This window comes from Lontra canadensis, unplaced genomic scaffold (genome assembly GCF_010015895.1).
Source record: "Lontra canadensis isolate GAN:19392208 unplaced genomic scaffold, GSC_riverotter_1.0 scaffold19, whole genome shotgun sequence".
NCBI lineage: Eukaryota > Metazoa > Chordata > Mammalia > Carnivora > Mustelidae > Lontra > Lontra canadensis.
The window spans coordinates 11,272,734-11,297,750 of NW_022631013.1; the positions used below are offsets into that span (position 1 = coordinate 11,272,734).

Here is a 25,017-nt window from a genome sequence, read left to right on the forward strand (position 1 = left end):
TGATCTCAGGTTGTGGGTTCAGGCCCCACACTGGGTTCTACCCTGGGCATGGAGACTACTTAAAATTTAAAAAAATGAGAAGGCTTTTTTTTTTTTTTTGGTAACAAACAAGTATTTAGGTAACCAAATCAATCATATCCTTTAAAATCAATGTACCTGGGGTGCCTGGGTGGCTCATTCATTAAGCATCTGCCTTTAGCTCAGGTCATGATCCCAGGGTCCTGGGATCGAGCCCCACATCAGGCTCCCTAATTCATGGGAAGCCTGCTGCTTCCTCTCCCACTCCTCCTGCTTGTGTTCCCTCTCTCACTGTGTCTCTCTCTGTCAAATAAATAAAATCTTTAAAAACTAAATAGATAAATAAAATCAATGTACCTTTAACATAATACTACCCTTAGGACCACCTTATATTTGTGTATCACTTTATAGTTTTACAAATTGCTTGCATGTTTTTTAAAGATTTTTTAAAATGTATTCATTTGAGAGAGAGAGAGTGAGAGCTTGAGCAGTGGGGAGAGTCAGAGGGAGAAGGAGAAGCAGATTCCCTGTTGAGCAGGGAAGCCAGACACAAGGCTCCATCCTAAGACCCCAAGATCACAAATAGAGCCAAAGACAGCCACTTAACTGACTGAGCCACCCAGGTGCCCCAAATTGCTTACATTAATATTACCTCCCACAATCTTCACAACAGTCCTCTTAAGTAAGCAGAAAAAGAAAAAGGAACCCAGTTTTATAGAGAGGGAAACTGGAGCTAAAAGAGATTAAATGACTTGCCTAAAATCCTGTAGTTAAGAAGGCAGAGATAAGAACCCAAATCTCAGGGGTGCCTGGGTGGCTAAGTCCTTAAGCATCAGCTTTCAGCTCAGGTCATGATCCCAGGGTCCTGGGATGGAGCCCCACATCGAGCCCCACATGGGGCTCCCTGTTCTGCAGGAGGCCTGCTTCTCCCTCTCCTACTCTCCCTGCTTGTGTTCCCTCTCTCACTGTCTCTCTCTGTGTCAAATAAATAAAATCTTAAAAAAAAAAAAAAAAAAACCCAAATCCCAGGCAACCCTCTCGGGTCCCCTCCCTCTTCAGGAGCTTTGTGTTCTCAATAAACTTTGCTTTGCTGCCCACCACAAAAATTTAAAAATAAAAACAACAATTTAAAAAAAAAAAAAAAAGAACTCAAATCTCATGCCATGAGATCTTGTCCCACCACGGGTATCTCCAGACCTGACATTCTACCAAGTTGCTATTACTTGAAGCATGCCTTTTTTTTTTTTTTTAAGATTTTATTTATTTATTTGACAGAGAGAGATCACAAGTAGATGGAGAGGCAGGCAGAGAGAGAGAGAGAGGGAAGCAGGCTCCCTGCTGAGCAGAGAGCCCGATGCGGGACCCTGAGATCATGACCTGAGCCAAAGGCAGAGGCTTAACCCACTGAGCCACCTGGGCACCCCTCAAGCATTTTGTTATTAATTTTCTGAAGTGTTTCTTCACAATCTAGGAAAATATTTTTTCAACAATGGACACTGAAAACCATGAGAGAAATTACCTTACAATGGCAAAATGGGAAAGAATAAATTTTATTTTACTCCGCTGTAAAAAATTTCAAGAGGAGTGGGGCGCCTGGGTGCCTCAGTTGTTAAGCGTCTGCCTTCAGCTCAGGTCATGATCCAAGGGATTGAGCCCCGTGTTGGGCTTCCTGCCCAGACGGAAGCCTGCTTCTCTGTCTCCCACTCTTCCTGCTTGTATTCCCTCTCTCACTGTATCTCTCTCTGTCAAATAAATAAAATCTTTTAAAAAATATTCAAGAGGAGTTACAGAAATGTCTTGAGTCATATAAGATTGACAGACTGGTTCAGCAGAGTGAATCATTAAGCTTCCCAGGGTGAGAGTTTTAAAGGTGACAATACTCATTTATATATATATATATATACATGTATATATATATAAATTGTTTGTTAAATTATCAGTCTTATTATCATCAATCCTATTATCCTGTTCTATATATCCTATCCTTATTGTCCTATCTTATCAAGGTATAGCCAGTCTTACGTAGGAGCAGTGTATGCAGAACAACCTGCATGAAATTTACCTAGGAGATTTGTTAAAAATTCAATTTCCTGAGTCCTCCTCTCATATTTTGTGACTCTGGATTCAGTAAGTTTGAGTAGAGCCCAGGAACCTGCTTTTTTTTTTCTTGCTTTTTTTTTTTTTTTTAGATTTTTATTTATTTATTTGACAGAGATCACAAGTAGGCAGAGAGGCAGGCAGAGAGAGAGAGAGGAGGAAGTAGGCTCCCTACTGAGCAGAGAGCCAGATGTGGGGCTCAATCCCAGGACTCTGGGATCATGATCGGAGCCAAAGGCAGAGGCTTTAACCCACTGAGCCACCCAGGCGCCCCAGGAACCTGCATTTTAACAAGCCCCCTGACCCATCTTTACCCACTAAAATCAGAGAGTGAACTATGTTTTGTTTGTTCATGTATATTGCATGTACCATGTGCCTCTATAATACTAACTCAAGTCTGTGAAATAAGTTGAAAATATTGGAAAGGGGAAAAAAAAAAACTGACCTGTATGCAGCCTAGCTTTTTAGAGCTAACTTGTAAGGAAGTTTGAAGAAAAATGTTCCCTCCTGGGCTCTATCTTTATGTAAGCCCCTTGGTGTCACTTCTGGGTTGACTTCAGCTGCACATCTCTGTGGGCTCTGGTTGCCCTCTTCTCTCCTGCCAGGTAAGCTGGTGTACCAGGCTCAGTCCCCAGATGAAGGTGCCCTCGTCACTGCTGCCAGGAACTTTGGCTTCGTATTCCATTCCCGCACATCTGAGACGATCATGGTAGTTGAAATGGGTGAGACCAAAGTCTACCAACTGCTGGCTATTTTGGACTTCAGCAATGTGCGCAAGAGGATGTCTGTTATTGGTAGGTGCCCCTCCTACTCAGTCCTCTCCCTATATTTGTCTTTCATACACATTCACACATTGACTTTCTCTTTTATATACACACAAATGTTTTCTCCTACTCAAATGCCTTCTTAAAGGTACCATGCCTCAAACACAAACACATAGCCATTCCTACTTTCTCCTTCACATATCCTATATATTTTCTCTTTGAGAGCTTGCTACCATATACCTCTTTAGTGTTCCTGGATAGTGGCCTGTCTGAAACCTCAAAGCCAAGATGAGAATAGAGAATAAACCCATAAGAGATAGGGGGAGACAATATAAGGGAAATTCATACTATCATACTCTCAAATAGTTTGAGCCTCAGACTGAAGAGGAAGAGGGTCATTCTTCATTCTTGGTCCTTACTAGGTATGGGCTTCGGTCTGGAACTTGTACTTGGGAAGCTAAATGTGATTCTGCATCAGAGTCTTCCAAGATGGCATTGAACCCATAGAAGAACTGGTTGCATAACTTCTCTTTCCACTCGCACCAGCCTTTACGACTGCAACATTTATCCTCTGTAACCACTCAATGAGTGCTTATCCCCCAAAAGAATCAGAAACAAATGTCATGGGAACAGCCTCATGCTATCCCTCAGTGGCCCAGACAAGTTCTTGTAACAATGGGCCTATATGGTTACTCTTTTAATTTGTTTGCCCTTAGTGAGGACACCTGAAGATCGAGTAATGTTATTCTGCAAGGGTGCAGACACCATTCTCTGTCAGCTGCTCCATCCATCCTGTAGATCCCTCAGAGATGTGACCATGGAACATTTAGATGTAAGTGTTTAGGTTACAGGGGAGGGAAGCTGTGGGTGGTTCTTTGTACATGGATTATGCATCCACATATATTGTGTCCGTGTGTTTCTCTATGGATGTATTTTAGTATCTGTGTCTCTATGTCTCTATCTATTGGAAGAATAAAGACTACTTCATTGTATGGCATTCCTAACGACTACATTGCCAACTTCTGTGTCAAGAAGTTAGATGGCACAAAGGCATGATGAGAATTGTATCTGTGGGGACACTTACTACAATCAAAATGGTTCTCTCTGTGATTCCTGGCTCAAGAGGTACCATGGTCAGACCTAGAATTTACTTCAGAATTGGGCCTGCTGGTACAGGAGGCGCTACCTCACCAGCCATGGCAGCTTTGAAGGTATAGAGGAAAAGGCGCCAGGCTTGGGCTATTTAGGGGACTATTGTTTGTTACCATTCTCTGTTACCACACGATTAGACTCCCCAGGGGTACCTTCCCCCTTGCCTATCCCATCCTCCTTCCACCCTCTAGGATTTGAGATGGATCTGAAAGAGAATGGCTCCAGCCTTCTGGCACTGGAAAGGAAAACCAAATCTATATTCTCCAAGATTTCTACTCATAAACCTAGATATATAAAGGGTTGAGGGAATAGAAAAGAGATGGGATGGGAGAGGGGCAGATCAGAAAAAAAAATTTTTTAAGAGGAAATAGATTGAAGAAAATGCTCTTTTATTAAGCCACTTTGGTTTGACCCACGTTAACACATAATCAGAAGTCAGAGAACAGATAGTCAATAAGCACACGAAAAGATACTTAGTTTCATTAGCTTTTAGGAAAATGCAAATCAAAAACCTCAAGATACTACTTCACACCACCAGGACAGCTAGATGATCAGATAATAATAAGTAATGGCAAGGTATAGAGAAATTGTAACCTTCATACATTGCTGATGGAAATGTGAAATGATGCAGTCATTCTCATGGACTAAGCCACCCAGGCACCCCGTAATGCAGTCATTTTAGAAAACAGTTTGGCAGTTCCTGAAAAAGTTAAGGGTAGAGTTATCATATGACCCAGCAATTTCACTCCTAGGTATATTCCCACAAGAAATGAAAATAAACATCCGCACAAAAACTTGTACACATAGTTTATAGCAGCATTATCTATAATTGTGAAAAAGTAGCAACGGCCCAAATGTCCATCATGAATGGCATGGATGAATAGATAAATATCATGTGGTATATCTAAACAACAAATATTATTCAGTCCCACAAAGGAACAACATACTGATACATGCAGATGAACCTTGAAAACATTATGTTAAGTGAAAGAAGCTAGTCACAAAAGGCCACATAATGTATAATTTCATTTATATGAAATATCCAGAATAAACAAATCTACAGAAACAAGTAGATTAGTGGTTGCCAAGGGCTGGGGGAAAAGAGAATGGGAATGACAGCTAATGGGTACAGGATTTCCTTTGGGAGTGACGAAAATGTTCTGGAATTAGATAGTAAAGGATGCACAACTGTATGAGTGTAATTTTTTTAACCACTGATTTGTATACTTTAAAAAGTATGAATTTTATGATCTATACATTATATTTCAGGTTTTTAAAAAAGTTGGTGAAGTATCCAACATAGGACAGTTCTTATGTCCTATACGGGTTCCCAGTATTTTCTATGGGCTAGTTTGAAAAACTTATCTTTTAACCTTCCAGAACACGTGAATTGGGGTATCTTCTCAGAGAGCATTTCCACAGGCTGGCTCCAAAGTGGGTCATAAAACTGTTTCAGATATTTTGACCTGCGTCCTTCTACCCACCTTTACAGACACCCATAATGGAGCCTGACTACACTACAATCTGTTAACCACAGATGAGAAACTTGTAAGAGTGAAGCTTATACTCAGAAGTCAAGATTCAAAACCTCTTTTTTTAAAAAAGATTTTATTTATTTATTTGAGAGAGCACAAGCAGGGGGAGGGACAGAGGGAAGGGAGAAGCCGACTCCCCACTGAGTACAGAGCCCAAGAAGGGGCTCCATCCCAGGACTCTGCGATTATGACCCAAGCTAAAGGCAGACCCTTAACCGACTGAGCCACCCAGGTGCCCCAAGATTCAAAAACTCTTACAAAAACACAGCTCCAGGCCCTCTAAGACAGGAATCAGCAAATGGCTCATATAAAAACAAGCAACAGTCAGGATTTGCCCACCACATTAGAAAAGAAAAAAAAAAACACAAGTAAGAGGTAAGTAAGAAATAACTTCAATGCAGACTACTAAATTATTTGTTGAATGAATTAAGGATCTGTCAGCGTGTTAAACCTCGTTTAGTATCCTATGCAAGATCAGTTTCTGCTATATCTCTTCCTTCTAAGAAGTCTTTGACATCTTCTCTCAGGCTTCTCTTTGTAGCTTCTTCTGCTAACAGCACAGAGGTTTAAGATATGGGATTCCATACATACATTGTTTTATGCTCATTTCACCTGACAGCTAAAGTCAAACACTCAGGAGTTTCACAGGCAACTAAGAGCAGAATATCAGTATAATAAAATTATTTTTCTCTTTGCTCTTATAATGCCAAAGTGAATTATTTTGAAGTTTACTATAACAGTGATCATGGAGAATTTTTATTCATGTGCAATTCTCAGGAAATAAAATCTAACTCACCCTCAGTTGGATGTGAGTTCTCCCCTAAACTACCCACACTCTCACCTGGCTCTCCTTATGACCCAGAGTATACTTTGCAAGATAGGATATAATATAGTTTACAAGATAGGATATACTGGTGGCCATAGAGCAAAAAGATGCTAACTCACCCAGAAACCATTTCTGCAGTGCCTCGTCAACACGGCTGGCTGTGGCTAATCAACTGAGTCAGCCAATCAGCTGTAGAATAATATACAAGTGTGTGTGTGCTTTTTGAGGGGCCTGTTGATACTTGAAGGAAGGCAGGGAAAGAGGAAAATAAAATGAATGTATGGGGCGCCTGGGTGGCTTAGTCAATTAGGCATCTGCCTTCAGCTCAGGTCATGATCCTCAAGTCTTGATCAGGCTCCCTGGTTGGGGGTGGGGGGGGGGGGGGGGCCTGCTTTTCCCTCCCCACTCCCCCGGCTTGTGCACTCTCTCTCTCTCTCAAATAAATAAATAAATAAATTTTTTAAGATTTTATTTATTCACTTGACAGAATCACAAGTAGGCAGAGAAAGAAAGGAGGAAGCAGGCTCCCTGCTGAGCAGAGAGCCCGATGCGGGGCTCGATTCCAGGACCCTGAGATCATGACCTGAGCCAAAGGCAGAGGCTTAACCCACTGAGTCACCCAGGCGCCCCAATAAAATCTTTTTTTAAAAAATGAACATATGGGGCGCCTGGGTGGCTCAGTGGGTTGAAGCCTCTGCCTTCAGCTCGGGTCGTGATCTCAGGGTCCTGGGATCGAGCCCCGCATCGGGCTCTCTGCTCGGCGGGGGGCCTGCTTCCTCCTCTCTCTCTGCCTGCCTCTCTGTCTACTTGTGATTTCTGTCAAATAAATAAATAAAATCTTTAAAAAAAAATGAACATATGCTTATAAAAATAGTAAGTCCTTTGATTATATTTTATAACAACTCCTTTTACTTTAGTATTCTATTCTCATATTACAGACATCATTATCCTCTCTGTAGGCAGTGAATTACTATCCCAATTTTACAACAAAAAAAAATCTAGAAGGCTTAATTTTTCCCAGGGTCACACAGGAAATTATCTAACTACAGGCAAAAGCTAGAACTCTCTATATTTCAGAAGTACTTTCAAAACTTTGCCCCCAGTTATGCTGGCACCACCTTTAAGACATTATTCTGAGAAAGCTCAACAGTTGTTTTGTGGTTAGGCTGGGTACTACCAGCCCCATGGTACTAATCATTATATCCTATTTTGCAGGCAGATGGGCAGTGAGGTCAGTTGGCCTCTTCCTAAACTCAGCCCTCACCCAGCCCAGGCCTACTCAGTGCACACACATGTCTTCCAGGATTTTGCCTTTGAAGGTCTCCGCACCCTCATGGTGGCCTACCGAGAAGTGGATAATGCCTTCTACCAGGCCTGGAGCAAGAAGCACAGTGAAGCCTGCCTGTCTTTGGAAAATCGGGAAGATAAAATGTCAGATGTCTATGGAGAGATGGAAAAAGACTTGATGGTTAGTGTGAAGAAGCCAGGGACAGATAGGGGGCAGCACTGGGGGTGGCTGAGCAAGGTCTCTAAGAGTGGCTTCCAGCAAATCAATAGGTTCAGGTGCTTTGGTTACGGGATACTGGAATCCAGGCTGATTCAGAATGTCCTGGATCTTTGAAATCAATAAATAATGGGGGGGTGAGGAGATGGAATGCACTATTTGTAAATTTTATCCCAAAGCTACTCACAGAAGCTAAGTAATCTGGGAGAAATGAGGATCTGAATAATGCATAGATTAGATAATCCAGAACTAACTGATGAAAATATTCACTCATTCATTCAACATATTTACTAAGCGCCTCCTATGTGCCAGGAATGTTTTAAGCCCTGAGCACATAGCAGCAGACAAAAACAGACAAAAATAACATATATAGATGTTAAATAATGAAGTACTATGGGAGAAAATAAAGCCAGGGAGATAGCTAGGGAATATCAGCATACACATGTATGTTTTGGAGAGGGCAGAGTATAGTTACTACTTTATATAGGGTACTTTGAGCAGAAACCTGAAGAAGGTGGCGAGCCAAGCAGATCTCTGGGGGAATTAGCTTTCCAAATAGAGGGAATGGCATAAGTGAAAGCCCTGAAACAGGAGTAGGCCTAACTTGTTAGTTGAACAGCAAGTCAGCTAGTGGGGCTGATAAAGTATAAGTGAGGAGGAGAGAATAAAGGTCATGAGACAGAGAAGTAGTAGAGTGCCCTCATAAGCCAGCATAAGTACTCACAATGAGATATGGAAAGCCATTGAAGAATTCAGTGAAAGAAGTGATGTGATAGCTTAAAAAAAATTATTTATTTATTTGAGAGAGAGAGAATAAGTATGAGCAGGGGGAGGTGCAGAGGGAAAGGGACAAGCAGACTGCAATGAGTGCAGAGCCAGATGTAGGGCTCAATTCCAGGACCCTGACATCACAACCTGAGTCAAAAAGAAAAAGGTTTTGACCAGACTGACACAGGCTGGTTCTTCTAAAAACAGAAATTTCTAATACCAGTTGGGAAAACAGAAATCCCAGAGGTCATACATCTCCTTCCATCATCAGTTCAGCAGTTAGTAGTTCTAGTCTGTCCTTCTGGAGGCCTAAAAGAAATAAGCCAATTGTTTGTCCATCTGTCAGTTCCTCAGACTGAGTCCTGGTGCTCATCCCTCTGGTCAACACTGGAAAGCCGGGAAGTGTGCTCTGAAGCAAAAGAGCAGTGAAAGTGTGTTGAGAAACAGATGGTTTAGAAGTGGCACACAGCTTCATGTATGACTTGGGCAAGTCTTTTCCCTCTTTGATCCCTGACATTCTGTGTCTCAATTTGATTTATGTGGTTGAAAACCTGCATCTGTTGTGAGGCAGAGGGTGCTGAATTTTATAACATTTGGATCCTTATGTCAGGACAGAGCCAGCTTGCTAACGAGGATGATGAGGTGCCAGTTGAGTTGTTGGGTAGCACTAAATGCTGTGACATTCTCCCTCCTTCTCACTCACTGTTCTCTCTGTCCGAAGCTGTTAGGGGCCACAGCCATAGAAGACAAGCTCCAGGATGGTGTACCTGAGACAATCACTATCCTGAACAAAGCCAAAATTAAGATATGGGTCTTAACTGGAGATAAGCAAGGTAAAGGGGAGCTCCTCACTTCACCAGTTCTCTTCCCTGTCCACCTTAGCCATTTCTTTTATTTTGCATTTTCTTTTTATCTTAGCCATTTATTTGACAAATACCTTATAGTCCAGGTCAAGTCCTTACAGGACACCTTCACTCCTAGTTTTGTACACAGTTTTCTAAGAGTATATATTTTTTTTTTAAGATTTTATTTATTTATTTGACAGAGAGAGATCACAAGTAGATGGAGAGGCAGGCAGAGAGAGAGAGAGAGAGAGGGAAGCAGGTTCCCTGCTGAGCAGAGAGCCCGACGTGGGACTCGATCCCAGGACCCTGAGATCATGACCTGAGCCGAAGGCAGCGGCTTAACCCACTGAGCCACCCAGGCGCCCTCTAAGAGTATATTTTATGCTGGATCCTGTGTTAGGCAGTGAGGACACGGAGATGATTCAGTCAGACATGACCCCTGTCATCCAGGAACCCACAAGCTAAAAACTTTGGAATTACTTTGGAATATACCCTCTCTGTTGTCCCAAAGATTCATTGTCTCAGCATGTCCCACCAAGGGTTCTGAAGATCCCCTTTTGACTGTGCCACCACCGTAGTTCAGCCTTTGTCCCCTTTGATTGTACGTCTACAAAAAAACTTCTGATCTCTGTCTCTTGTCCTTATTGATTTCAGTATAGCCTATATACAACCATCAGCTTGATCTTACTAAAATATACTACTTTTATATGCTATTCCTCTGCTCAGATACCTTCAGAAACTCTATGTAGTAAAGTCAGACTCCACTGTACAGCCTTCAAGATCTTGATAATCTGTTGCTACCTACATATACTTATCTCCATCCTGATGTGACCATTATTTTTAGTATGTCCCAAACAATCCAGTTCCTACTCTAGGCCTCTGTTTGGGTTGTTTCCCTGTTTGAAATGGTTTTTTTTCTGACCCCTAAATAAGTCTTACTCGTTCTTCAAAGTCTTTTCCCAAGAAAGTTTCTATGACCTTACAATCTCTCCTCTGAATTTTTTTAAAAGATTTTATTTATTTATTTGACAGAGAGAGAGATCACAAGTAGGCAGAGAGTCAGGCAGAGAGAGAGGGGGAAGCAGGCTCCCCACTGAGCAGAGAGCCTGATGCGGGGCTCAATCCCAGGACACTGAGATCATGACCTGAGCCCAAGGCAGCGGTTTAATCCACTGAGCCACCCAGGCACCCCTCTCCTCTGAATTTTGATACCATTGCAGCGAGGGCTCGCTATTAAATTTTCGTAAATTGTTTTCCTTAGTATGAATTTATTCCAAATTCCAGAGTTCTTGATGTAAAGACCACAACCAAAACAGTTCCCCATAAACTCTGGCATAAAAGCAGGCATAGGGAAATACATCCTGTTTGGAAAAGTGGATGCAGACTGGAATTGTTTTAGGAAATAAGGGAAGGCCCCGTTGGAAGGTTAAGCCAGAATGGTGCTGGCTTCAGCGGCACATATGTGAAAATTGGAATAAAATAGAGAAGGTTAGCATGGCCCCTGCACAAGAATGACAGGCAAATTCATGAAGTGTTCCTTGTTAAAAAATGAAACAAAAAGAAAGACTAAGCCAGAATGATCCTACTTATTGATAAGTAACTCACAAGTTCTGTACTAGGCTGAGTGTCTCCTGTGTGTTTGAATATGGTCTCCACTGACTCATGAAAAATATACTTTGACTGCCTCCATGGCAAATGTGGACAAATGGGCTCTGCTGCCCACCATTAGTGCTTATGTACATATATACTTTTGTAAAGACCCTGTCCCAGCCAAAATGTGGCTAGTGTTCCCCTCTTCCCTGCAGAGACTGCTGTGAACATTGCCTATGCCTGTAACATATTTGAGGAAGAAATGGATGGGATATTCATCGTGGAAGGCAAGAATGATGAGACTGTTCGGCAAGAACTCAGGTACAGATGGGAGAACTGCCACAGCTCTTCACTTAGTATGACTCCCACACTGTCAGAAGGAACAAAGAAGATATGGAGAAGAGGGAAAAAAAAAAACCTAAAATACTTGAGATAATTTTGTGAAGAAGCTTTAGGGCTCAAGGAGTTGGAGAAGTGTGGTGTGTGGATGGTCAGGGACCTGAGACAATGGCAGTTCTCGGGAGGCAGTTGAGTTTGGCTGGTGCTTTATAGAGGCTGTGTACCTACTTTGCCCACTTTCATTCTAAGACACTTTCACTTTCCTAAGCTCTGGGGCTTTCAGTCAGACATTAACCACTAGTCTTGGCTTTCAGGTTGGCAAGGAACAAGATGAAACCTGAGTCTCTCCTGGAATCAGATCCAGTAAACACCTACCTGAACACGAAGCCCCAAATGCCCTTCAGAATACCCGAGGAGGTGCCCAATGGCAACTATGGCTTGATCATCAATGGCTACAGTCTGGTGGGCAACACAGAGCTACAACTCTTTCTCTTCTCCCAAGGAATTTTTTTTCCTAGGTCCAGCCTGCTTCAGGGAAATTTTAAGACCCCTTCTCTGGTTCACGAGTCACCTTTTTCCCCTCTCTTCTGGTGCCCTTTCCTAACAGACACCTTTCCCTATCTTTCTCTAGGCAGAAATAATGAGGAAAGAGAAGCCAAGGACATGTTCCTTCCTTATCCAATTTCTTCACTACTGATGCAGCTTATCAGTTAGAGGAAGTGGGGAGCAAACAGAACCAGGTCCTCTAAAAAGTCGCTTGGCCTTTATAGCCCAGTTAACTGATTTGACCCAGTGAGAAAGGCTGACCAGTTTCCCATTGGAGGCTGGGTCAGATGTGAGGATGCCTAAAAGTGACTTGGGGACTTAGCCTCCCTCGGGAGTGGAGCACCTGGAAGCCACTATGCCTGACCTTTGTAGTACAGGAGAGTATGGCTACGGGGAAGGGCCTAGGAAGATCTTGTTCTGAGAGCCTTTTTGGGCAACCTGAAATGTGGGTGTGTCCTGGTACTGCAGGCCTATGCTCTAGAAGGGAACCTGGAGTTGGAACTGCTGCGAACAGTGTGCATGTGCAAGGGAGTGATCTGCTGCCGGATGACACCCCTTCAGAAGGCCCAGGTGGTAGAGCTGATGAAGAGGTACAAGAAGGTGGTGACACTGGCCATCGGGGATGGGGCCAATGACGTCAGCATGATCAAAGGCATGTGAGGGATGGGGCACCATAACCTCCAACCAAGGGCTTGCCCTTTCCTTCCTCCATAGGCAAAAACCAACCTGGGTGGCACTGTGTTTTGGATTCATACTCCTGCATATCATATATTTGTACATTTATAATGTTTTGCAACTTCATTCATGCTCCTCTATACCTGCATTCCCACTTATTTACACATGCATACATCAGTCCATATGCAGACATGCACACATTTAACCACTAGTCTTGGCTTCATGCACTTAACACATGTATACACAAATATGCCTGGCTTCCATAAGAACATATGCATATATTCACAGAATAGGCCATGGAACTACCATACCATCTTTCCAAGGTGGCATCAAAGCCTACAGAAAGAACCCCTGGGCAAGAGTCATAGTCTGTTCCCTTTTTGAAAGCTGTATGCCTGAGCAATGTTAAGCAGAAGACAAGACTGCTCAACCAGGGCATTAGCTATGAGGCACAATGTAGGGATCTCTTCTTCCCTGAGGCAGTGTTCGTTAGAACTTGTCCTGACTCACCTGGCTGGAGAAGAATAGCAGACTTACTGATGCTTTGAACCAATAGAAGCAAATGGCTGAAACTTATTTTAATTTCAGCTAATTTTCAGAAACTAATTTTAATTCCAGCAACTTGTGGTTCTGTCAAATATGGACAACATCTAGAGGTCCTCTAGCCCAACCACTCTCCCCATCTAGGAAACACTAGCAGACATTCTAGCTGTGGCTTTAATACCAGGAAGTGTTCTTGATAGCTTCCTCACTTTCTAGAATTTCTCTGGTTTTTAGGGCCTTAGAAATTTCAACTATTCCATTAAGCAATGCAATAGGTATATACAGAAGATGAATGAATTTACCCTACACTACAAGAGACTAATTAAAACTTTTAGGAACTTTAATCTTATTTTCCATCAAGTGTAATCCTTGTTTTATCTAGAAAAAGTCATGTTAGGCCTCTTGAAGAACTTGCTTCTCACTAACAAAGTAGGTACATCATTTATTTCCTCCTAACAGGTGGATTTTAGCTCTAGATAAACTTTGGTAATTAAATATTGTATTAGATTGACATCCATCCTGCATCTTTAATTGATGTAAGTGGCTTCAAGAGGTAACAAGAAATTTTTACGTCAGCATCTGGACAGCAGGAAAGACCCTAGATGGCTATAGTAGGTACAAAGACCATCTAGGAGGGCTTTCTAGTACAAGCCATGCCAGGCATTCCTGAGTGTTTTCCAATGTAAAATAAGGTGTTTATACAACATGATCTCAGCCTTTCTTTTACACTTCCCAACCTGGGAGCCCAGCAGACAAACTTTGTGGTTGAGAAGCTTATGGGATTTCTTTGCAGCTGCCCACATTGGGGTTGGCATCACTGGCCAGGAGGGAATGCAGGCCATGCTCAACAGTGACTACGCCATCTCCCAGTTCCGCTATCTTCAGCGTCTACTCTTGGTCCATGGCCGATGGTCCTATAATCGCATGTGCAAGTTTCTCAGCTACTTCTTTTACAAAAACTTTGCCTTCACCCTGATGCACTTCTGGTATGCCTTCTTCAGCGGGTTCTCTGCACAGGTAGGAGATCTGGTGACATTCCCCACTCTGGTCAGCTGGGTCTTTTCTACTCGCCCCCACTTCAGCCATCTCAGACCCTCTTTCTTTTCTAGAGACCAATGTATGACATTGCCATCCATCCATAAAGCTTCTCACATGGGGGCACTTGGGTTGCTCATTCAGTTAAGCATGAAGGTCCTCAACCATGCTGATCCCATCTAACCTTACATTTAACCTTAGATTTCCAAACCCTAACTTTTCTGGCTTGGCTTTGACTTGGACTTGATTCCTATCTCCAAAACTCTCCATAAGATATTTTCACCTTTTACCTGACATGGAGACCTAGTTTCCAAACAGATAGTATGTGGAAATTCTTGGATCTGGTAGTTTTTTTAGTATCCAAAGCAATCTTTATGGAACAGACTAAGCCTCAAGGGTCCTCTGAGTCTTGACAGATAGGTTAGTTATGGTGTTCACCTGTAGCCCCATTTCATGACACAGCTTCCCTTACTGGGTGCTTCCCCACCCTGACACCCCTTCTCCGTGCCCCAAACATATACTGTTGTTGCTCTAATGAATTAATTCCACATTTGAGTATAAAATCTCCCCCACAGTAATGGAAAGAAGTAGGATCTGGGTTTTTATATTCTATGAGGAATCCTTTTTCCTATGAGAAGTTTTTCAGGGTTCTCACATTCCTAAGAAAAACAACCTCAGGAATTATCTTGGGAAATCCCTACTACCTTTGTTGCCTTGGGCTCTGGGGGAAACAGATTGTTCAGCAGAAAGTAATAGACTTGTATACCCCCAATGGTGTAACAAAGTCATTCATAAGTGTATTCATATGTGTGTGTTTTGCTGACCTCTTGTGGCTAGTAAAGGAGCCCTCTCTGGGCCCCAAGGATGGAGCACCCGGCTAGGAAAGGGTTACTGAGTCTATTCTACTTACCACTGTTAGAAAGTATCCAGTGTTGTAGAAGCTACTGAATGTCATAAGTCAGATTAAAGAGCCCAGAGGCTTACATGCCTGAAAGTTCAGGGGTACAGCTAGCATTCCCTAGCAGGCACTCTGGATCTTTTCTGTGCATGGATGGGCAGTGCAGGTCATGGTAAGGTTGGTCCAAATCAGCCTTGTAGGGTTGGCCACAAACAAGCTTGATGTGGCCTTGCCCCAGCCTGGGACACAGAGTTCTGACTTCTGTAGGACCAAACAGAGATGGGGGTCAGCCTTCTCTGTCAGATTTCTGAAATCCAAATCCTGCCCTAGGTTAGTGTAGTGGTGGGTAGGTGGGGACCAGAAGGGACTCTTGAACCTGGGAGGTGGAGCTGGGACTTTGGAAAACAGAGGAATCTAAGAAATCTCCTTGGTATTCTCTTAGACAGTTTATGATACCTGGTTTATCACTTTCTACAACCTGGTCTACACCTCCCTCCCTGTCCTGAGCTTGAGTCTGTTTGACCAGGTAAGACCAGCGGCAAGCCTCTTAGTCAGGACTAAAGCCCCTGGGCCCTTGAGGAGTATTCCCAAGAGTGGGAAGGAGAAGAGCTGAGTTCTACAAAGTCAGTTGTAAATGGAATAATTTCTAGAGCAAGGAAGGGAGCTTATCACCTGGAGAGGTATCATGGGATAAAGTAAAGAATCTTCCTCCACAGAGAATAATCATCAGTTTTAGAAATCCAAGTTTTCTGTGTCAATTTTATTTTTGTAGAGAGAAACATAGTAATTGTGCTTTATAGTAAATTGAATGTGTATAAAAGGTAGTGAAAGGAAATAGAGTTATTAGGGCAAGACTAGGTAAAACAAGGAGCTTCAAGAAGTGAGAGACACATACAGAGATAAAGCAAGCCAATGCAGGATCTGGCAGGGTGGCCTAGTGAGAGTCCTGAAGGCCAAGCATGGGAATGTGAGTATGATATTTTGAGTCCTAAGGAGTCAGCCTAGGGGATATCATCTGTCCCTGTCAGAAATTTCCTGGGCATTGGGGGGTCCTAGTATCATACCTCTCTTTCCTCTTCTGTCCCAACTTCCTGTCTTGGGCACATTGAATAGAAAAGAAGCCTCCAAAGAGGAATAAAATAGCTGAAAGAGGACACCATGGCATCATGGTTTCCTGGTCTCCATCAGGGTAGGAAGTCAAATTCTCCACAAGGTAGCCGTTAGCCACAGAGTAACAAGAGGGATGAGCTGTGTCCAATGAAGCTTCAGTTGACTAATTCTAAGGATCCACAACCTCTCAAAAACAAGCTGCAAGCTTTGTTATCCAAAGTTTCTGGTTTAGGAGATGAAGATGATCCAGTGGCATTCACACAGAGAATCCTGTCACCTGAGTTCACCATTAGCTATGGAAATGGGAAGAGCATTACAGAACATGGATACCTCCATGTGACTAGCTGGTCCCCATTGGCTTCCCCCTCTCCTTTTATTGGCTTTTGACACAAAAATTACTCAACTAAAGGAACACTTAAAATTGGGGCCTCATGTACCAACTGCCCCCCATCCTAAGCTCCCATCCTCCCTTCCAGCTACCCCCAACCCTAGTTACTCCCCATTTCCCCTCTCCTAACTGTTTCCAGGTCCTTACCACAACCTTGACCTTCTCCTAGCTTTCTTCCACCGCCTAGATCCTTGCCTAGAGTGTAGGACTTCAGGAAGGGTCTATGGTCACTGCTCTGTTCTCTGGTTCCACTTCTCAAGTAATCCATGAGGAAGTTCCTAGGCAGGCTGTCAGCAGAGGCAGTGAGGGGAGAAACTTCTACTCCGATGGAGATGGGAACTTCTATGGAGAGACCCTGAACTTTCCTCCTTACCCTCTGGTACTTCCAGGATGTGAATGAAACATGGAGTCTACGCTTCCCAGAGCTGTATGGCCCAGGCCAGCACAACCTCTATTTCAACAAGAAGGAATTTGTGAAGTGTTTAGTGCGTGGGATCTATAGTTCCTTCGTGCTGTTCTTTATCCCTATGAGGACCATTCACAACTCAATAGACAGTGATGGGAAAGAGATCTCTGACTACCAGTCCTTCTCCCTGATAGTGCAGACTGCTTTGCTCTGCGTGGTCACAGTGCAGGTGTGGCTGGGGGAGGAGAAGAAGGGGTGGTGGAGGAGGATTGGGTGGGGAGCCTGTCTGGAAGAAAGGGAAAGAAGGAGGGAGGGAAAGTGGGAAGGGATATCCTCCACTATGGACTGGAGAAGGGAGGTGGCTGATATGTCCCAGGTTGTACAGTATTGCACATAAAAGAGTGCTTTTCAGATTGCCCTGGACACAACCTACTGGACGTTGATAAGCCACATCTTCACCTGGGGTAGCCTGGGTTTCTACTTTTGCATCTTATTCCTCCTGTACAGTGATGGCTTGTGCCTAATGTTCCCCAACGTCTTCCAATTCCTAGGTAAGGCTATGCCCACTCAGTGTGTGGCAAGTAGGTGGAGGGTAGGGTTGGGAAGTGTGAACAAAGTATATTTGTTTAATAAAGGCTCACTGACCAGGTATTACTATGTACTAGGCTTTGTGGATATAGATAGGAATAAGAAATGGCCTCTGCCCCAGAAGGACTCAAAATCTAGCCAGGGGAATACTTTACCCTATTAGATTTTCTAAGATATTTTCAAATTTCTTATCTAACTTAATCTTTGCAAGCATCCTATGAGGTAGAAATGGCAAGAATTATTAGCACCATTTTAGAGACTAAAGATTTTTAAAAATTAAATTACTCAAATCTAGCTCTCCTGCTTCCCAGTCCAGTATCCTTTATACTGTGGTGTACTGCCTTATTGTCTCCCATATTAATTTCCCTACCTTTCATTCTACTTTGATGGGAACAAAATACAGTGAGAGTAGATAATAGATGTAGCTGCTTCTCACCTCTCATCAAACCATTCATTTTTCCTCTCCAAAAACCTGTATCCCATTTTTGTGTCCAGGCCAGTGTTCCAGGATTCCTATAACCTGCCCCCACTCTCTTGCCCGGCCCAGCCTTTAGAGGGAGATGAAGGCATGTGAATTCACAGTGACTTTGGCTTTACAAAGGATCTCACTGTAATTCTTCTGCATTTATATTATTAGGAAACTTAATGGTCTCCAAACCAGTAACTTCCTTTTTTGGAATGGAGAGTTATCTAAGTTCTGGCTGACAATCCCCTTCCTCTAGGCTCTGGTTCAGCCTCCCTCCTGCACCTCATTGTTTACAGGTGTGGCCAGGAACACTCTGAACCTGCCACAAATGTGGCTGATTATTATCCTCAGCGTGGTCCTCTGTATTTTGCCTGTGATTGGGTACCGATTTCTCAAACCATTGTTCTGGCCTGCCGACGTGGACAAGGTGAGTGGAACAAGGAATCTACCCAGATATAATTCATGGTCCTCTCTGCCTTTGCCTCGGTGGATAAAAACCCTGTCCTCCATGCTCTGACTATAGATTATGAACAGAATTCATCTTTGGACAAGACATCCACTGCTACCCCCTACCCAGACCAAACTGAGACACACAAGGCCTCGACGTTCTGCCTATGCATTCTCCCACAAACAGGGCTTTGGGGCCCTCATCACTTCAGGCAAAACAATGAAGGACCAGGTATTCAAGAAAAACAGCTTTCCTTTTAAAAAGTAAAGGCCCTTAGGGAAATCCCAAAAGAATCAGTCATTGCTCTTCCTCCCTTGTATCCACACAAATTAATAGGGATGGATTAGAGCCCCAGGGAAACTAGCATAAACCTGCCATTCTGCTCTCACTCTAGGGGCTCAGCCTCTTCATTCCCTAGAAGGTTGTGGCCAGGTAAGGCAAGGAAAGGTAAAGAAAGGACCTCCAGATATCTGTCAGAGTTGCAGCGGTTCAAGAAAAAGTGACGTCAGGCTTCCCTTCCACCAACCCTTCCAAGTTTTAATCCACACAAGCAACTATGGAAGTGGTGAGTGAAGAGGGGCAACGTAAGAAAGGGGAAAAAATATATATATAGATAGATACATATATATCTCCTAAGAATCTTACTTTGGGTCCTGTTTCCCATACCCAGAGCAACCGTAAACATTGCCAGGGCTCCACACAAGTATATCTCACCAGATACCTTTCTCAGGTTCATCTGGGGAATTCAGGGTAAATCTTTTGCTAGCCCTGGGTCTCAAAAGGAGGAGGCAGCTATGAGAAGTTGGTCATAAAAAGCTGAAGGAGAGTTTATGGACCAAAAAGAAAAAAAGGGGGGGGAGGTGGGGAGCTGGTTCCTGCCTTGATAAGACAGCTCAAGATTTCACCTTCTTCCCCTCTCTTTGACCCCTTTTACCCAAGAACTGACACCTTTTCAGGCTTCAGAACTGGGAGAAGGAGACTGCTGGGGATGTTTAAAAATCCTTTCTTGAGGGGGTATAAGCCACAATTGATGAACATTTGTCTTCATTCCATAAAATTACTTTGAGAAGAAATTGTATGTACTTGGGAAATTGTTTCTGAGAAGTTTATGGAGTAATAAATTGCTTATTTTGGAGTGGAGAGATGTGTATGATCTGTTGGATACCAGTGACAGTAACATCCAAGCAGTATCATTGGCCCCACTGCCCTATCCACCCCCTTTCTCTCCTTTTGCAGTTCCATTTCACTTTTCTGTCCTTTGTTGCTAAACTCTATCTTGACCTCAATATGACCACATCCTTTGACCACGGAGCTTTATCCCCTTTACACGCCTTAGTACTAGGTTGAATGACTTCATCCAGACTTCGTTTATCAACAGAAAGAAGATTCTAAACTATCTTAGATCTTTCTTAGAAACAGATCCATTTATTAAACTGATTCTGAAATCCTTCATTTAGTTGAATCCTAGGAAATTCACACTCAGTCCACCAACATGTATTAATCATTTTCCCCCAAAACTTCACCCAGGATGCTGCCACCATGATCCCAGTCACCCAAGGCAGTGATGGAAATCATTCCACACTCCTCCTCTAGTCTGATGTCTATTAATAGGTCATCAAGAAATGTAAACTCTGGGATGCCAGGATGGCTCAGTCGTTAAGCATCTGCCTTCAGCTCAGGTCATGATCCAGGATCCTGTGATCAAGCCCCGTGTCAGGCTCCCCACTCAGTGGGAATCCTGCTTCTCCCTCTCCCACTCACCTTGCTTGTGTTCCTTCTCTGGCTGTGTCTCTCTATGTCAAATAAATAAAATCTTTAAAAAAAAAAAAGAAATGTAAACTCTGCCTCTTTATTATGTCTTGTTTTCGGTTCCCTCCATCATTACTACTCTTGTTCAGACTTCGATCATCTTTCATCTGAATTATTGCATAAAATCTCCCAACTCACATTCCTCGTTTTCCCCTATCTAAAGCATCCCACCAATACTACTTCCAGAGTAATATTTATAAATAGCAAACTTGATGGGTGCCTGGGTGGCTCAGTGGGTTAAAGCCTCTGCCTTCGGCTCAGGTCCTGATCCCAGAGTCCTGGGATCCAGCCCTGTGGCCGCTGACTCTCTGCTCAGCAGGGAGCCTGCTTCCCTTCCTCTCTCTCTCTCTCTCTCTCTCTGCCTGCCTCTCTGCCTACTTGTGATCTCTGTCTGTCAAATAAATAAATAAAATCTTTAAATAAATAAATAAATAAATAAATAGCAAACTTGATCATGTCAAACCCCGACTTTGTACCCCTTAGTGGCTTTCTGTGCCTTCTAGATAAAGTTAAAATTTGAACATTTTATTATTGGGCCCTCTCTAGCCTTGCCTTCTACTACTCCCCCATCTGTATTCACTCCAGCCATGCCACATCTGGTCTTCATGTCATCAAACATGTTATTCTCCTATCCTAAAATGTTTTCCCTCACTCCCTTCTTCGTGTAGCAAAGTCCTAGGCACCCTTCAAAACAATAGTTGGAACTAGATAGAGGTGATGGTTGAAAACCATTATGAACGTAATAAATGCCACTGAATTGTGTACTTTGAAATGGTGAATTGTATGTTATGTGCATTTCCCCTCAAATTTTTTTAAATATTTTCAAAAATTTACTTATTTGACAAAGATCACAAGTAGGCAGAGAGGCAGGCAGAGGGAGAGAGGGGGAAGTAGGCTCCTTGCTGAGCAGAGAGCCCGATGCGGGGCTCAATCCCAGAACCCTGGGATCATGACCTGAGTCAAAGGCAGAGGCTTTAACCCACTGAGCCATCCAGGCACCTCTCAATTTTTTTTTTTAAGATTTTATTTACTTATTTGACAGAGAGAGATCACAAGTAGGCAGAGAGGCAGGCAGAGGGAGAGAGGGGGAAGCAGGCTCCCTGCTGAGCAGAGAGCCCGATGTGGGACTCGATCCCAGGAACCTGAGATCATGACCTGAGCCAAAGGCAGGGGCTTAACCCACTTAGCCACCCAGGCACCTGATTTTTTTTTTTTTTTTTTTGAAAGATCAGGTTAGGCAGTTTCTTCCAAAAGCTTCCCCGAATTCCCTCAGTGTGACTTATATACCTGTCCTATGTATTTACTTGCTTCCCTGTTAATAACTCTCTCAGTGACACTTTATCACAGGGCATTGGAATCATTGATATACTTGTCTATTCACAGCATATAATAGGACTTCAATAAATGTCTGTCAAAGAATGAACAAATGAAACATATGCGCTTCTCTGCCTGGTTTTCTTCTTTCCTGAACAGCATCACCACCCACTGGCTCAAATCAGAAACCTAAGGTCTTTCTGGACTCCTCCCTTTCCTTCTTCTAATCCTGTCCATTCTTTTTTTTTTTTTTTTTAAGATTTTATTTATTTATTTAACAGAGATTACAAGTAGGCAGAGAGGCAGGTGGGGTGGGAGGGAAGCAGGCTCCCCGCTGAGCAGAGAGCCCCATGTGGGGCTCGATTCCAGGACCCTGGGATCATGACCGGATCCGAAGGCAGAGGCTTTAACCCACTGAGCCACCCAGGCGCCCAATCCTGTCCATTCTTTACCAAGTTACATATACTCTCTGCTAGAAATGTCTTCAAATCTCTCCCTTACTATTCATCCCCAGCCCCATTGCTTTCATCATTTTTTGTCTAGATTAGAGCAACCTCTGCCTCTTTGGTCTCCCTGCCTCTGACTCTGCTTCTTTCCAATCCTTAATCCATACCATACCTTTCAAAATACAAATGAGGTCTTGTCATTTACCAGTTTAAAATCCTTTAATGACTCATTGTAGCTTTCCTACCTGGGTGCTTCCACTTCTCCCACTTTGTCACTACTTTCTGTTGCATATATTCTCATTTCTGCCATATCAAACTATTTGTAACTCCTCACAAAGTTTCCATCGTCTTCAGAAACCTCTATGCTTTGGCTCTTTGTATTCTCTCCTCTTAAAATAAACTTCTCTCCCTAGTCTAGTGAATGTCTAACTGCTCTTCACTCTCAGCTTTGGTCACTTCCTCTGGGAGCCTTCACTGACACCCAGCCTCCTATTCTGAGTTGGGTACCTCTTCCTTGCACCAGACCTTCCTTATATTAGACCACCTCATACATTTCTCTTATTTTCAATTCCCAAGATTTGAATGTATTATCACTCCCATGCCTATTTTAGTTGTGATTTACTTCTCTGTCTTCTCTACTAGGCCATGGTGCTCTCCTTGAGGACAAGAACTTTGTTCCATTATTGTATTAGCATTTAGATTGTTAATATTTTTTAGAGAATGAGTAAATTAATAAAATCTCCTACTTTTCATTTGTCCTAAACTTGCCTCTTACCCTGTCCTTTTTTTTTTTATATTTTATTTTTATTTATTTGAGAGAGAGAGAATGAGAGAGAGAACATGAGAGAGGAGAGGTCAGAGGGAGAAGCAGACTCCCTGCTGAGCAGGGAGCCAGAGGTAGGACTTGATCCTGGAACTCCAGGATCATGACCTGAGCTAAAGGCAGTTGCCCCACAAGCTGAGCCACCCAGGAACCCCTTACCCCGTCCTTTCAAAATGAATCTTATCCTTTGGTATCTAGTGCTTAGTTATACTTTAGGAGTCTCTTTTTATGAAACATGGCCACTCATGGTCTGGTCTCCCTTATAAGGCATTTGTAAGAAAATAATTTGGACCTAAATTATCCTCCAATGTTCCTGAACAATCAGCATCCTCTCCCAGTGGTTTATGTGCATCTTGGGAGATATGAGTCTCCATCTCTGCTGAGGATCCAAGATAGCACATGCCATATTGCACACTGAGGGGTGAGATGGCCAGGCAAGACTTGGAAAAGGGGAGTGTGAAAAACAATTTTTATGTGCAATTTTTAATCACCTCATCCAATTGAGAAAAGGTCCAGAGATTCAGACATTGATAAGGGATCTATGGAGAGAATTGCTAGTGGGCTTTGAGTCTACCCTCAGTTCAGTTCAAGTTGGGAGGGTTTTAAGGAAATTATTTGAAGAGGCTGATATGATAAATGTGTTTGGGGGATACAGAGAATGCACACCTAACTCCTACCTGGAAAATCTAAAAAGCAGGAGAACAATCAGCTATCTGTTTTATGGCAGAGCTACAAGGTGGCTGCTGGTGGCTGCAGTGAGATTGGCCTACACTCCCTACACTGTGTTTTTCAGGACAAAGGGATGAATGGAAACTCCCCATAGACCACCTACTTATGGGCCATCTAACAGACCTAGGTAGCTAGTTTCTTTGTTCTGTCAGAGAGAGCATCTGAAAAGCTGAGGAGATCTCAGCAGAAGGAAGCAATAGATCTGCTGTCAAATGCTTAGAGATTTCTGATTAGATAAAAGGTCACCGGAGGGTGGGCTTGATTGCCTATGAAGGGGCATGAGGTAAATTTGCTGTATCTAGATTTTGGAAGTGTTTACATGGGTATATATATTTGTCAAAACTCATCAAACTGTACACTTAGTATCTGTGAATTTTATTGTATGTAAATTATACTTCAATAAACTTGCTTTTTAATTCTCAGAGTTTTGGGTTTTTTTTTTAAAGATTCATGTATTTATTTTAGAGGGAGAGTTAAGTACGAGCAGGGGGATGGGCAGAGGGAGCGAGGCAGACTACCTGATGTGGAGTGCAACGATCCCATGATCCTAAGATCATGACCTGAGCAGAAACCAATACTCTGACCCTCAACCAACTGAGCCACCCAGGAACCCCTAATTCTTTGAGATTTCTAAAGGAGTCGTAAGTGACCAACTAGAGCTGAATTCACCCACGTTAAAGTAACTAACGTTAAAGTAGGTATAGGAGAAATATCTCCACCAATAGAGAGGGTCTGTCTGAAGAACCTACAAAAGGGCTCCTTGAGAAAGAGTCAATTTTAGACACCCGCCAAGCACTAAAACTAGTTTGTGGTAGCATTAGTCAAGGAAAAAACCTTCCTCATCTCTTCCCCCTCCACCCTGCTCAAACTCTGAAGAAAGAAGGTTAGCAAGTGGGGGAAGGGAGAAAAAACAGACATCTACTCATCTTCACACCTTTTCCCAAATAAACATGGGCATCTATAGTAGGGCCAAGCTCAGAGACAGGAAAAAAAAACGTAATTTTAAAGTATGAAGTTTAAAAAACTATTTCATCATTTGAACATTTTAATTATTAAAGTAAAACAAATTGGTAAGTACTGGTTGCTACCTGAAAAATGACCAGAAAATTCATGAGTGGGTTTAAAGAGTGGAAGACAAAATAAAATCATTTTATAGTCATCCCTATCCCACAAATCCCATTCTTTCAAGGTTCCAGCTTCTCTCTCTCCCTGTCTCCCTCTCTCCTGCTCTCCCACTGTCTCTCTGATCACATTCATCTATCCATACAACAGATATTTCTTGAGCATCTGCCATAATCTGAGTACTGTTCTAGATGTGGAGATACAGTGAAAGCCAAAAATCAAGAAGGTAGTTC

General features: G+C 42.9%; 1 protein-coding gene and 1 non-coding gene across 9 annotated transcripts in view; both read left to right on the plus strand.

The window, feature by feature from the left end:
• LOC116869367 (phospholipid-transporting ATPase FetA-like) overlaps positions 1 to 19,856 on the plus strand; it is a 105,578-nt gene extending 85,722 nt beyond the window's left edge. For 4 of the 8 annotated variants that reach the window (XM_032860499.1, XM_032860504.1, XM_032860502.1 and 1 more), the window contains 13 exons: positions 2,721 to 2,909; positions 3,596 to 3,711; positions 7,696 to 7,860; positions 9,386 to 9,497; positions 11,315 to 11,420; positions 11,753 to 11,900; positions 12,453 to 12,636; positions 13,996 to 14,219; positions 15,578 to 15,661; positions 17,023 to 17,268; positions 17,452 to 17,590; positions 18,390 to 18,520; positions 18,617 to 19,125. In XM_032860499.1, the coding sequence (XP_032716390.1) occupies positions 2,721 to 2,909; positions 3,596 to 3,711; positions 7,696 to 7,860; positions 9,386 to 9,497; positions 11,315 to 11,420; positions 11,753 to 11,900; positions 12,453 to 12,636; positions 13,996 to 14,219; positions 15,578 to 15,661; positions 17,023 to 17,268; positions 17,452 to 17,590; positions 18,390 to 18,520; positions 18,617 to 18,808 (2,036 nt within the window). In that variant the 3' untranslated portion in view covers positions 18,809 to 19,125. Of the gene's footprint in view, positions 1 to 2,720; positions 2,910 to 3,595; positions 3,712 to 7,695; positions 7,861 to 9,385; positions 9,498 to 11,314; positions 11,421 to 11,752; positions 11,901 to 12,452; positions 12,637 to 13,995; positions 14,220 to 15,577; positions 15,662 to 17,022; positions 17,269 to 17,451; positions 17,591 to 18,389; positions 18,521 to 18,616; positions 19,126 to 19,480 lie in introns of those variants that run through there. The other 4 variants (XM_032860500.1, XM_032860501.1, XM_032860503.1 and 1 more) reach the window with 4 other exon arrangements.
• On the plus strand, positions 10,949 to 11,055 carry LOC116869594. The gene has a single exon (XR_004383065.1). It is a non-coding gene; the product is annotated as a U6 spliceosomal RNA (small nuclear RNA).
• Positions 19,857 to 25,017: the final 5,161 nt, after the last annotated feature.